Source organism: Pelodiscus sinensis, chromosome 2, assembly GCF_049634645.1.
Source record: "Pelodiscus sinensis isolate JC-2024 chromosome 2, ASM4963464v1, whole genome shotgun sequence".
Lineage (NCBI taxonomy): Eukaryota > Metazoa > Chordata > Testudines > Trionychidae > Pelodiscus > Pelodiscus sinensis.
The window spans coordinates 246,095,509-246,109,398 of record NC_134712.1 but is presented as its reverse complement, the minus strand read 5'-3'; the positions used below and the strand labels follow the sequence as shown (position 1 = coordinate 246,109,398).

The 13,890-nt window shown below is 41.6% G+C and overlaps 1 protein-coding gene across 1 annotated transcript in view; it reads left to right on the top strand.

Annotated features, from left to right (window-relative positions):
* The window catches only part of LOC102452890 (sodium channel protein type 5 subunit alpha-like), a 340,594-nt gene that overhangs the window by 65,041 nt on the left and 261,663 nt on the right, over positions 1-13,890 (top strand). The window contains exons 2-3 of the mRNA XM_075922835.1: positions 2,863-3,181; positions 6,427-6,545. Of these exons, the coding sequence (XP_075778950.1) occupies positions 2,915-3,181; positions 6,427-6,545 (386 nt within the window). The 5' untranslated portion in view covers positions 2,863-2,914. The remainder of the gene's footprint in view (positions 1-2,862; positions 3,182-6,426; positions 6,546-13,890) is intronic.

Sequence of the window (13,890 nt, the reverse complement as noted above, 5' to 3'; positions counted from 1 at the left end):
TTTGTCTCAGTAACAGCCCTGCAGTTCCCTCACATGATGGCCTCTGGGATGCCCACTTCTGACATAGTTACTTCAAGAGATGATTGCTCTTCTCTCTGTTGTGCATAGACACTTGAGATCCATTTGGATCATTCTACTCAGGCAAACTCCTGCCTTAAGAAACCACATTAAAATATTCCTCAAATATACTGTCTACATTCCTCTCTCTCTATTAGGAAACCACCTCTGTTAATCAACCAATTTTTGTCATTCCCTTCAGTGGTCATGAAGACGTGTTTCACATTAGGGTCAATAAGAGGAATAGCTGGCTTCTGTCTGCTGACGTTATTTATGGGAATGAAAATGCCATTTATCTGTAGTTGTGGGGTTGAGTCACAGAACAATGAGAGTATAAGAAAACTCATTTCTGTTTTGTTGAAAGGTTTTTGTAATTTCTTATTTTTTATGACAAAGGGGAACAAGTTGGTAATTTAAGGGAAGATATAACTGAACCCAAAGACAGTGTACTAATTCACCTGAATCCTAGTTGTTCAGATTGGGAGCAATGTAAAGTATGATACACATCAGTGATTCCCAAAATTTAGAGTCGTGACCCAATACTGGGTCACAGGGCTTGGAGCACTGGATTGGCAGCCGGAGCTCTCCAGCAGCCATTCGGGGTGCTAGGTGAGTGGGGAGGGGACTCTAAAATTATAATTATTGGGTCACTGGAATACACAATTTTTCCCAACTGGCCACAAGAAAAAAAAGTTTGAAAATCTGTGATATACAGGATAAGGCAAGTCATTCTCTATGATATGCCATGATCAATGACAATCCAATGAATTCATCTTAAAACAAAGTCAGAACAGGAAAATAATAGCTATTTGAAAGACTACTTTACTCAAATAAATTGAGTCAATAAATATGTTCTTTCTCATACAGAAGTGCAGTTAAAGGTTTGTTTGTTAACATAAATGCTGTCATTACAGAGTTTAATAGAAGCAACCTATGTGGACTTAGCCTGTATAAGTAGATGAATAATATTTGAAAGCAGAGAAAAATAATAGCAGCTGAACCAAATACGGGTGTTGCCAAAACCTGTGTAGATTTTGTTTGTCACTGAGTTAGATTTTAATTTAGTAAGAATGGTTGTGCTGCTGTGAATTAAAAAGCTTCTTCATTTCCCATATGTTATGAGTTTTATTGATACATATTAGAGAATGAAGCTTATTCTTGCTGACAACATTTTTTTAGTCCATCCTTGTATAGGAGACCACCTCATGGCCTAAGCGCAGTTGAAGTCCCACAGAAGACTTCAAAATAGGGCTTCAAAAGTTCATAGGTCTTGTGCAGGCTCTTGGCATGTGGATGGATTTACCCCAGTTTTCTTAATACTGTACTTTTAAATTCATTTTAATAGCTATCAGTGTGTCCTTTAGGAAAGATCAATAAATCCATTATAATGCTGGTGAGTTAATACAGATGCAAGAATTCCCAGTTCCAGACACTTATTTTCCTTTCTGACAGGTGTTGAGAATGTTCATGAGGATACATACTCAGGCCAAGATGTTCAATCTTGGGTGCCAAAAGTTCAATCAATCTGTATTTTGATAACTAAATAGTACTAGGTTGATTTTTTCAGAGGTACTGAAGTGGATGTGTTGATTGCTCAGCACCTGTGAAAATCAGACCACTTTTACTAAGATGCCCAAATATGGATTTAGGTGCTTAACTTTAGACATGCATATCTGAACATTTGCACCTCCGCTTTTCTAGGGTAGTGGGAGGTAAAGCAAGAGAAAACATGCAGCCATTAAAGGCACTGATAGGAACAAGGAAGATGCCCCTTCCTATCCGTAAGCAAAAGTAAGTGATGTAAGAGAATGCTACAGAAGCTTAAGGTGGAAAGTTACAAATGCTCATAAGTGACTGCAGAATCTATATCCCATTGACTTTCAATAATACTTAAGTGCCTTAGCACATAAAAGTCTTTTGAAAGTGGGATTTAAGTGCTTTTCAAAATTTTACCCTCTTCAGATATGACCACTCTGACAACTCCTTATTTGGATTCCTTTTCCAATTAGTTGTACAGGTTGAATGTCTCTTCTCATAACCTGACTGGTACCAAACCAGAAAATTTGCTGAACCACAGGAGGTCAAAACTGTCTAACAGTATTACTAACACTTTCACTGCTTACTGGGCACTTAAAAGACATTTAGGGATAAAATAAAGCTAAACAACAGCACAGTACACTGAGATCCAGGACTGGTGGCTATAAACAAACTTTATAGGACCATGGGAAACTTGGTCACATCCATGGTAAGTGGACATCTGGCTACCTAAAATCATCCTGGACTACAGGGCTGTGTCTACACTGGGCCACTTATTCTGGAAAATCAGCCGCTTTTCTGGAATAAGCTGCGAGCTGTCTACACTGGCCCTTGAGTTTCCAGAAAAGCAATGATGCTCTACTGTACAAAATCAGCCGCTATTCCGGAAAAACTATTCTGCTCCCGCTCGGGCATAAGTCCTTATTCCGGAACACTGTTCCGGAAAAACGTGTTTACATTGGCCACAGATGCTTTTCCGGAAAAAGGGCTTTTCCAGAAAAGCAGCCTGCCAATGTAGACGCTCCTTTTCCGGAAAATCTGCAAACGGAATAGTATTCCATTTTAAGCATTTCCGGAAATTCATGCCAGTGTAGACACAGCCCAGATGTTGATGGACCAGAGAGTGCCAGATTAGAGAGGCTCAACCTGTATTTTCTGTAGTGTTTTATTGAACGTTTATGAATGGGCAAAATACCAGATTACTGCTAACTCATGTGTGTTCTGGTTTGCCAGTTCTGCAGTCACTTACCTTGATTCCTTTTGTTTTAGTTGCTTCCCCTGCTAAGAGTAAAGACCAGTACAGAAGAAGCAGGATGAAAAGATGGCCGACTTCTTGTTACCACCAGGTTCTAACAGCTTCCACCAGTTCACGCCTGAATCCTTGGCTGCTATTGAGAAGCGAATTGCAGAGAAACTTGCAAGGAATGCCAAGCAGGAATACAGAGATCAGCCAGAGGATGAAGAAAAGCCTCGGCCTCAGTTTGACTTACAAGCTTGCAAAAAGTTGCCTGGTATCTATGGGACTCTTCCTCCAGAGCTCATTGGGGAACCACTGGAGGATCTCGACCCTTACTACAGTGACCATAAGGTTAGAGTCTTCAGAGTTTGCATTTGCTTTCTTGGATGGGAGACATTTTATACAGGGGACTCTGGTTTTGTCTTTCCTCGCTCGGTAAAAATGGTTTCTTCTGGTATAAGTTTGAAGAGCGAATGTGGGCAGAACTTCCCCCAAAGAACTAAAGAGAAGGGCATAGTGGAATAAGGGCACATCTACACTAAAGGGGAAGGTTGACTTAAGATATGCTACATCAATGTAGCTGGAATTGATGTAACTTAAATTAATGTCCATGCTGCCAGGTGGTCAATAGGAGCAAACACGCTCATCAGGTTCCCTTAGTCCTCATGAGGAGCAGGAGTACCAGCGCCGACGGGAGTGCCCTCTCAGTTGAATTAGTGGGTCTTTGCTAGACCTGCTAAATTGAATCCCGGGAGATTGATCGTGGTAACTTCGATCTTCCACATAGTATGGATGAGGCCCAAAAGCTTGACTCAAGTAATTCTGAACGTTAATTTATATTATGTGAGAGAAGAATATTAGATGAGTTAAATGAAACTGTGGGTTCCATCTAATGTATCCCTCCCCCCCCCCTTTTTTTTTTTTGGCTGACATTCATGCCTGGATCCGGGTCCTGTGCGTTACTTAAGCCTAACTTTTAAGCCTTTCTTGTTAAAAGTTGATGTAGTAGCTTGGGGTTTGTGCTGACCATTTCCCCGGAAGGGAACTTCACCTACATAGCATAAGAGGTATATATGCTAACCATTCCTGAAAGGTGAAATTCATTTCTCTGTGGAGGGACAGCAAGAGTTGGGATTGGTCCTGCCTTGGATTTGATGACCTCTGAGATCTCTTCCAGCTCTATGATTCTATAATTCTCTGATTCTAAGAGCCCAGATACCATTTCATTCTAATTTAAGATGTCAAAATAGGGCTTAGGGTGGAATTTAACTGGTATAATGTGCTGGCCAGTTGCTTCAGGATGAATTTCATCCTGGAATGAATATCACCTAGTGAGAATTGTATGGGCTGGACCAAAGCTACTCTAGTATGAACAGGTCCCTCCAAAGACAGTTCACAGTATGACTGCATATTTTGCTTGCTACAGCTTGTTTATCCTGTACTTCAACCACGCTATAACATGGATGAGAAAATAACAATGCCAACACACACACCATTTACATTTTTCATGTGTTCCTCTTGACTATCTGTTTTTTCCCCATTAAGCTTGCAATTATCATATGCTCCCTGAAGTAATCACTGGCATTTTTGTTTATTCCTTCCACAAATGTACATAGCAAAAGTTAAACAGATTCAGAAATAGATTATTTATTGGAGATGTCTGGAGTCAGTCTATAATAATCAGTGACTATCTAAATATAGTGTGCCTAAGCAGAGGCACAGATGTAGGATTTTAGTCTTGAAAGTAAGGTTCTTGAAGGGTGAATTCTGAAACTGCTTAAAGCTCATATTAGAAGTGCCTTCATCTTGCTGCCACCATTCACAGGACAATCTCTCTGTTGCCTAGCTCTGTTCATTTCCCTGCTATGCTGGCAGCAGGAAGGATGAACTGCACAAGGAGATCTATTCTAACTTTCTGCCTGTTGAGGATCTCTTCTACTTGGGGTGACCTTGGAGTGAACCTCTCAGACCCAGCTATTTTTGGCCAGGAATCACTACTTGGTGAATGAAAGAAGGAATTAGTGTATTTTGTATAAACAAGCTACTGTATGTAGATGACTACCACTAAGTGCATCCTCACATGGAAGATTTAGAAGAAATACTAAACCACTGATATGATCAGGTGAAATAGCAGGAGACACAAAGGAGCCTGACAAAGGCCAGGTCTATGCTAGCACCAGCAGCTTGGTGTAAGGTACACAACTCCAGATACATAGAATACGTAGCTGGAGTTGGGTTACCTTAAGCTGAGCTTGGTGGTGTCCCCACAGTGGGAAGCTGACAGGAGCATTTGAACAGGAGTACTGAACATCGGCAGAGGTGCCTTCTGAGTTTGATTTAACAAGTCTTAACTAGACTTGCTAAATCAAACTCCATAAGATTGATCACAGCAGTGTCGATCTTCCATGGAGAGAAGATGTGGCCAAAGATTGAAGTCATGCTGATGATTGAAGGTGTCACAGGTAAATTGGACATAGAGATTAATGGAGTCAGACTAAACTAGACTGACCAATTCAGATACTTCTGTGCATAGTAACATAGCAGGTTTGAACATGAGATAGAGTCCTGATTAGGGAGTGCTGAAAGAGAATGGAATAACATCATAGAGGTTGTGTATGATAAACCTATGCCATTGAAATGAAAACCACAACTATGCAGAAGGGTGGTGCACACTACAACATTACTTAGTGCGAGAGCATTGTTGAAAAAGATGGCAGGTTTGATGCTTAGAGGTATTTGAGATGAGATGTCTTCGCACCATAAGAAGGGGGTCTCACAAAGAGACAGAATATGAAATGCAAGCATTAGGATAGAAATCAAAGTTGTGATGTGGCTGACAAAGTCCAAGAACTGCAACTCTATGGATCTGGCCACATGGAGGATGAATGAAGAGTGCCAAGTGAAAATAGCATGGGAAGAGAAGGTGATAGGAAAGAGATTCTGAGGAAAGCTGAGATAGCAATGGATGAACATTTATTGAAGATAGAAAGTAGGCGGTCCTTAGTGCTGCCTTTGCATGATGACTTAACTCCAGCTGATGAGATCAGGGGAAGAAGATAGGTATACATGAACAGATCTGTCATACTTCAGTCAGATCAATTTGTTATCATTCAGGAAACATGTTCAACAGTCCTGGATCATGAGGGTTGATATAGCTCTCGAGATTACGCTGTGTTACAGGTTTGGATTCTTATGGCCTGACTCTGCAAGGTGCTGAGCATCCAACTCACCAAAACAAGGTCATCAGTAACCACACACTTTTAGAATGGGAGATAAATGTTATATCTCAGGCACCACTGTGGGTGACACGGGCTTTCAGAAGAATCTGTATAGGGAGGAATTCACAGCTCAGAAGAAAGGAGAGGAGGGAGGCTTGGGGCATTTTTCATGAGGCAGACAAAGACTCTGACGTAGGATAGGTCTTTTGGGGAAATTGATCATTGGATGAATGGAAATTTGCATCCAGAAGGAACTGAGAAGGAAGTTAAGGACACTGGGACAGGAGGGAATATGCTGTTGGAAACTGTGTGAGAGGGCCCTGATGTATAAATACAAACACTAAATTTTCTCATTTAATTTTCCATTTTGTTTTCCAGACATTTATAGTCCTGAACAAAGGGAAGACAATCTTTCGATTTAGTGCCACTCCTGCCTTGTATATGCTTAGTCCTTTCCATCCAGTCAGAAGAGCAGCAATTAAAATTTTGGTACATTCATATCCTTTGACGTGAATTCTCACCTGTGATGGTTATGTATTACATGTGGCTGTGGGTATGATATTATCTGGTTTTATCAAACTATTTAAAAGCTGGATATTTGCTTTCATTTACTGCAGACATGACTAGAAATGTGCTGGATTTCTCCTAAATAAGATATGGAAAATGTCATTTTTTTTAATAAGAAATACAGAGCTAACTCCTACTTGCTTTATTCATGCAAACAGACTTCAGTGAAATTGCTTGTGTGAGTAAGAGAAGCAAGGCTTGAATCAGAGGTAATAGAAGGCACCTTTGAGAGTCAGTGTGGGAAATTTGCTGTGATACATCAACAGGACAAATTTCATCTGTTCACTTCCCTAGTTCGAAGCAAAGTTTGCACATTTGATAACTTTCTTCTGGAATGCATACATACCTCCTTCAGCACTGTTCCACTCCCATTTTGCACTTGTATGTGGCGGTTTAATTGAATCACTGACTCTTTTCTTGCCAGAAAATGAGAATTGGTGATCATGTGATGATTCTGTTGATTCCTGCTGGGGCATGGTCATTGTCAGAAGACAAGATACTAGGCTAGGTTCATGTTTGGTTTAACCCAGTATGACCGTTCTAATGCTCCTATGTTGTGGTTGAGTGCATACAAAACTGTGTGGGGTTAGCATTGCTGTTCGCTCTAGACATCTCACAGTGGGTGAAGAGAAGGCAGGATTGTTGTCTCCTCTTCAACTTTATGGCTACATCTATACTGCACCCTTCTTCCACAAAAACTTATGCAAATGAAGTGCAGAGTAGAATATCGCCACCATCATTTGCATAATTAATTAGGGGCCGTTTTTGTGTAAGAGGCTTTTGCGCAAAAAAAAGCTGTCCTTTTTGTGCAAAACTCCCCTCTTGTGCAAGGGCTGTTCTTTTTTTCAGAAAGCCTCTTGCACAAAAACAGCCCCGTAATTAATTATACAAATGAAGCGCAGCAATATTCTACTCCACGCTTCATTTGCATACGCTTTTGCAGAAGAAGAGTGCAGTATAGACATAGCCTATATTGGGTAGCGAACCGTGCAAAGAAAGGCACAACACAGTTCTGAAGTCAAGCTGCATATGGCTGCTTCCCAGTGCAAAAGGCCTGATCCTGCACTCCGAGATAAATGAGTCTTTACATCCTTCCCCATAGCCTCTTAGTGATTTGGCTAATGACAAGATATCAAAATTAGAGCCACACTCACACAGCTGTTCAGAATTCCTAAAACTTGTATGACGATACGGAATAAATGAGGTGAGCTTCCTTAGCCCTGAGTAAGGAGATTTTGAGGTAAAACCCTCTTAAACAAGCATACACCTGAATTTAAATAACCTAACCAAAGACAATTTTCTCTGTGGTTCTACCAAGATTCATGTTGGATTCTCCAATTTAATGAAGAACCAATCCGGATTGAAATATTTTGCAATTTTTTATTTGATTTTTTTTAAACTTTCCATTCTATGAGAATTGTTGATATTTCTACCTCCAATTCAGGATGAAAACAAATAGTGAAATATTGGAATTTCAGCTCTAGTCCTGAAGAAATTTAACTAAGATATAGTTTTTTTAAAGTATTATATTCCATTTTTCTCCATCTGTCTAGGAGATTTTAAATATGCTTCAGCTAAGTCCAAACACCAATTCATCTATTTGGTATAAAAATTCCTGTAGTTTGTTTATATGCACATCTTACCAATTCCACTGCCTTGCTTTTTGCTGTATTGTCTTCTCTCAAGTTCTGCACAAAAGTTCCAGTATTGATAGCCTCACACAGCTCAGAATCCACGCATTGCTAAAATGACTGGATGATATTCTAGTATGAACCCAATCCACATGAGCAGTGTCCATAGTTACAAAAGAGTAATGATAGGCATCAAGGAGATGAAATAGAATTACAGGCAGTCCCCGGGTTACATGGATCCGACTTACATCAGATCCCTACTTACAAACGGGGTGAGGCAACCCCGCACTAGCTGCTTCCCCCCAGCAGACCAGGGAGACGCGAAGCTAGTGCCTCTCCCCCCCCCAGCAGACCAGGGAGATGCAGAGCGGCTTTTCTCAGCAGACACCTCAGCTTGAGAATATGTACCAGTTCCAACTTACATACAAATTCAACTTAAGAACAAACCTACAGTCCCTATCTTATACGTAACCCGGGGACTGCCTGTATTGATTTGTTATCAAATTCAGAAAATTCCCTTGAAATGGATACATCATCCAGGGGAAAAAATAGCTCATACTCTTCCATCTATGTTTCTCTCAGAGAAAACATATGTGAAGGTTTAGAGGACAAAAATTCAACTTAAAAATGAACAAATATCACCATGCAAGACATTCCCCCAATTACTCTCTTCATAGTTACATCTGAACAACTTTGCTGAAGTCAGTCAAGATCAGTGGAATCCGATTGGTCTGAGAGAAGAATTTGGTAACTCCCATCTGTTAACAGAAAACATAAATATACAACTAGACCTAATCAATTACAGGTCTAGGGGCCTATCCTGCCTTCACACATGGCCATCTGAAGCCAATAGATATGGTGTATATGTTGCAGAGGGCAGAAATATGCTGCCAGAAGTGGATGGGGACCCAAACCATAAGAAGGAAGGAAGAACTTTTCTCAGTACTTTCAAGAGAAAAAGCAATGAAAGTCTGGGGCATACATTTCAGAGACACATTGAAACAAAAAAATATGGTCCAATCAGAAGCATAAACTTTTGGGAATTAAAGACCATAAAGCTAATAACATTTTAGTTCCAGAAACACCTCAGTTGCACTTCGTAACAGTTGTCTCATGCATCAACAATCAGAAGGAAGGAAGAAAGGGATCCACTCTCATTAGAAGAGCATTAGAGTTCCTACATTAGTCAGTACACCCTTGTCAGTCGATAAAGGCTATTCATGTCAAAATAACTGTAAATATAAAGGGCAGCTGGTGAACAGGAAGTCAATATTCCAAGCAGAATGGAGCCTCAATTGGCAAATGCTCAAGCAGATAGTATCACAGACATGAACTCAGAAGCTGGATCTAGTGCATTGCCTGAGAGTATTCAGCTGTCTTTTTTTTTCCTCTAGGAGAAAAACCAGAAGAGTGTCAGCAAATGTGGTACATTGTCACAAGCATGAATCAGGTTGTTTAGTAGATACGATCTCTCCATTTCCAAATGGAAAAGGACAGCATAGGAGGCAAAAGGAAGAATCTTCCTACAAACAGGATGAGGAGCCCAAGTTTCTTAGATGAAACAGATTTATCTGCAGCTCCTTTTTGGGGGATTTCCATAGAGAGAGGACCTAATTTTTCAGTGAGACACATAGCCTCACTAGTTCAGTTTATCTTTGACAATCTGACTATTGAGAAAGATGTTCTGCTAGGGAAAAAAAATCTGTAAGATGTGATAACACTTTAATTGAAATATTTTGCATTATTAATGTGTCAAGCATGTTTTTGTATCTTTTCGCCCATTTTAATGCATTTGGATTCAAATACATTATTTGGTGCAGCCACATTCTTGAGAACATCAGGCTTATACACATTCTCAAAAAGTGGGAATAGATGCTATATGGAGGAACAAGTGGTCTTTGGGGTGAGGTGGACCTACTCTGAGGGCCCTCCTTCCCATTCCAGGATTAGTCTGCAAGAAGATGGAGCTGCTTTCTTCTCTTCCTCCTCCTCCTCCTCCTCCTCCAAGAGTGGCATTGGGAAGGAAAGACCAGCTTCCACTTCCAGCCTAGTGCCACCAAGGATAGATCATATCTTGAATGAGGCCAGATTTGTGTCTCCTCCTAAATGAGACCAAAGTCATATCTAATGTGTTTAAGGAGTTGAAAGGGTTATTTCTGCTTCTAGCTGATAAATGAAGTCCCAGCTCCCGTCACGAAAGAAGATACTGAGTTGGTGCATTTCTCCCATAAGGACAGGCAGGGGAGATCTACAGAGATGGAGCACCTCGTCACTTTTCTTGCTTTTGCCATCTTTCTCCCAGATCGTACCAGCCTCCTGACACTACTTTTGCTGGAGGTCAGTAATGTTGGAGATTATTGCTCAACAATGTAGACTCTTTTCTCTTTCACTACTCAAGACCTAATCTTGTTCTTTCTCATCCAGGGCAGCTGGATTTTTATGAGGAAATTCTACATTAAAGTAATGGGACAGGAAATGCATCTGTGGCAAATATATAAGGCTTTTTGAACTTGTTTAGCAGTTTGGAACATTACAGTATGTCCCAAGGGAAAATGGATTAGTGGAAAGAGGGACATTCAAAGAGGGACAATACATTCAGTTCCTAAAAACACTAAGCACTTGGATTATTATTATTTTGGGTTTCTATTTTACTACAGTAAAACTCCATTGGTCCAGCATCCAATGCTCCGGCACTCCTGATAGTCCGGCACCATCGGGAACCCGGAAGTGCTCCGGGCAGCCGGACAATTGGAGCTGCTCTGCGCCCGGCTTTCCCGATTCAGCAGCTGCTAAAACTGACCAGCAGCTGAATCGGGAAAGCCGGGGGCAGAGCAGCTGGGGTGCTGCCGGGTTGGTCCCGTAGTGCTGCCCCTCGGGGCTGCGGGACCAACCCAGCAGCACCCCAGCTGCTTTTGGGGACTCCTGTGGCAGAGTAGCTGGGGTGCTGCCGCGTTGGTACCGTAGCACTGTCCCTCGGCGCTGCGGGACCAACCTGGCAGCACCCCAGCTGCTCTGTCCCAGGTGTCCCCAAGAGCAGCTGGGGTGCTGCCGGGTTGGTCTTGCAGCGCCGAGAGGCAGCGCTACGGGACCAACCCGGCAGCACTTCAGCTGCTCCACCGCAGGCGTCCCCGATTCAGCCGCTGCTGAAACTGACCAGCAGCGGCTGAATCAGGGACGCCTGGGGCAGAGCCGGACTATCGGAAGGGTAGTCTATGAGGGGTCTGAGGTGGCATCCCCGCCACCCCACCCCAAGCCCCTCATAGCCCCCCCCCTCTGATAGTCTGGCATATCTGATAATCTGGCACCCCCTGGGTCCTAAAGGTACCGTATTATCAGAAGTTTACTGTAGTATGAAGTCAGTGAAACTCTCATGCTTGGTAGAACTTTGACCCTTTGGGGAAGTTGGAATGGGGGTCAACACAAACCATATCGTGTTATTTAAAAAAGCTTGTGATTCTCTCTATACATTTTGTTAGTCTCTGAGGGTATGTCTACACTACCCCGCTAGTTCGAACTAGCGGGGTAGTGTAGACATACCCTGAGGTGCTACAGGACTACGTTTTTTAAGGTCAGAGACTAGCATGGCTACCTCTCCAAATCTTTTTACCATATCCTCTAATATCCATTGTGTGCCATCCTGTGGTGAATAATAATCCTAATATTTCAGACAATTTCCTGATTGTCATAGCTTCTGGGCCACTCTTACTCTTCAGATCTGCTATCTCCTTTCAATAATTATCCCTTCCTTTCAGTTCAGTGAGTTGCTTGAATTGTTAGGCCCTTGCCCTGGCCTGTGTGGAGCTGTTCTGGCACCTGGGGTAGGGAATCTCACTACTTCAACAGTAACCTGCAGTGGCCTTGGCTCCCGTTCTTGGTGGTTGGCACTTACCTTTCGTAGTTTCTGCAGGTGATTTCAGATTGATATATGAAAAGAGAGATTGGTGTGAGTTTGGGGGCAGAAGTGAGTGGTAAAATTTGAGTTCAGATCCAAAGTTCAAGGACTGAGAAGGTTGGCCTGGGAGTTTTGTTTGAACATAAGAATGGCCGGACTGAGTCAGACCAAAGGTCCATTTAACCCAGTCACCAGTCTCTCAACAGTGGCCAATGTCAGATGCCCCAGAAGGAAAGAACAGAACCAGATAATCATCAAGTGATCCATCCTGTCTCCCACCCCACCTTCTGACAAACAGAGGCTAGAGACACAATCCCTGCCTGGCGTGGTTCATAACCATTGATGGACCTATCCTCCATCAATGTATCTAACTCTGTTTTGAAACTTGTTAGAGTCCTGAACTGCACTACATCTTCTGGCCAGGAGTTCCACAGGTTGACTGTGCATTGTGTGAAGAAATACTTCCTTTTGTTTATTTTAACCTGCCACCTGTTAACCTCAGTAGCTCTAACTTGCCAAGGAATAGTGGGGACTAGTATGAATGGGAAATCCAGCATTGTCCTTTCTGGGCTTTCTTAGTTAGCCCGTTGATGCAGGTGCAGTCAAGATTCTGCTCTTCTGAGCTCTCAGTAAGTCTAAAACAGGGGACGGTGTCTTTAATATAGTGGCAAGTCCTATTTTTACCTTTTGCATCTTTCCTTAGCAGGTTATAACTGGGACTTATTAGCATTCCAATCATCTCATCAGGTTTCGTTCATCCTAATTACACAGCTCCTCTTACTTATTACTCCACACTTCTAGTACTGGTACATAAACAACTGAAAAAAATCTTTTCATGTTCTTCATCACATTGGCTCAATTTGTTTGTGGCATACTGAGATTTATTTTGCACCAGAGTTGTCGCCTTAGCACCTTCCCCTGTGGTGTTAATTTAATGCCCTCTTGACTACTCCAGCTAGTTTCAAACCAAGAAGATTAGTTTCTTTTACCTCTAATAAAGACATCACAGGAATGTTACTAGATTCAGTTTCTTACCGCTTTATAAGACTACATGGATATATAAGATGAATTCGGGGACTGAGACAGGGTGATTATAAATCTTTAAACTGAAAGGTTTTCCTTACTTAAGCTTAAATGAGGCTTTTGCTAGTTTGAAAAAGTGTTAAAATCACTTCCTCCCCATTTTTTTCATAGAATTTTCACTGTATTTGAAAAGTAATTCCCAATTTTCTAGATGCAGCACAGTCTTTTTGTACCTGAAAATATGGAAGAGATAAAACTGTTACTCTCCAATCTAAGCCTGAGTTAAGCAAATTAGGCTGACTCCCAAACATGCTCTTTCAGTCACTCACTAAGAGGCATAGGCCTCTGCAGTGGAAAATGTGTTTGGGTGAGTATTCCCTCTGAGTTCAATTACTGGTTTCTAAGTTTGCACATGGGAATACATGGAGCAGTTACTATCTATTTAACTATATGCTGTTGTGTACGTTGTAGATCAGAAAACATTCCATGCTGAATTCAGCACAGATTGTAGTTTCATAAAAAGATGATTTTCATGTGACTTAGATGCAGACATTTCAGACATACCCTCAGAACTCATGGGAGATTGCTATTCTGTAACAGAAAATGATCACAGAACTATGATAAGGGAGGGAAGTGGAAAAGATGTGCATATTTTCTGAATTAACAACAGAAATTCTCATTCAGGTTCTCCTTTCTCTCTCTTGCATGTATCTCAAGTCATTTTGACCA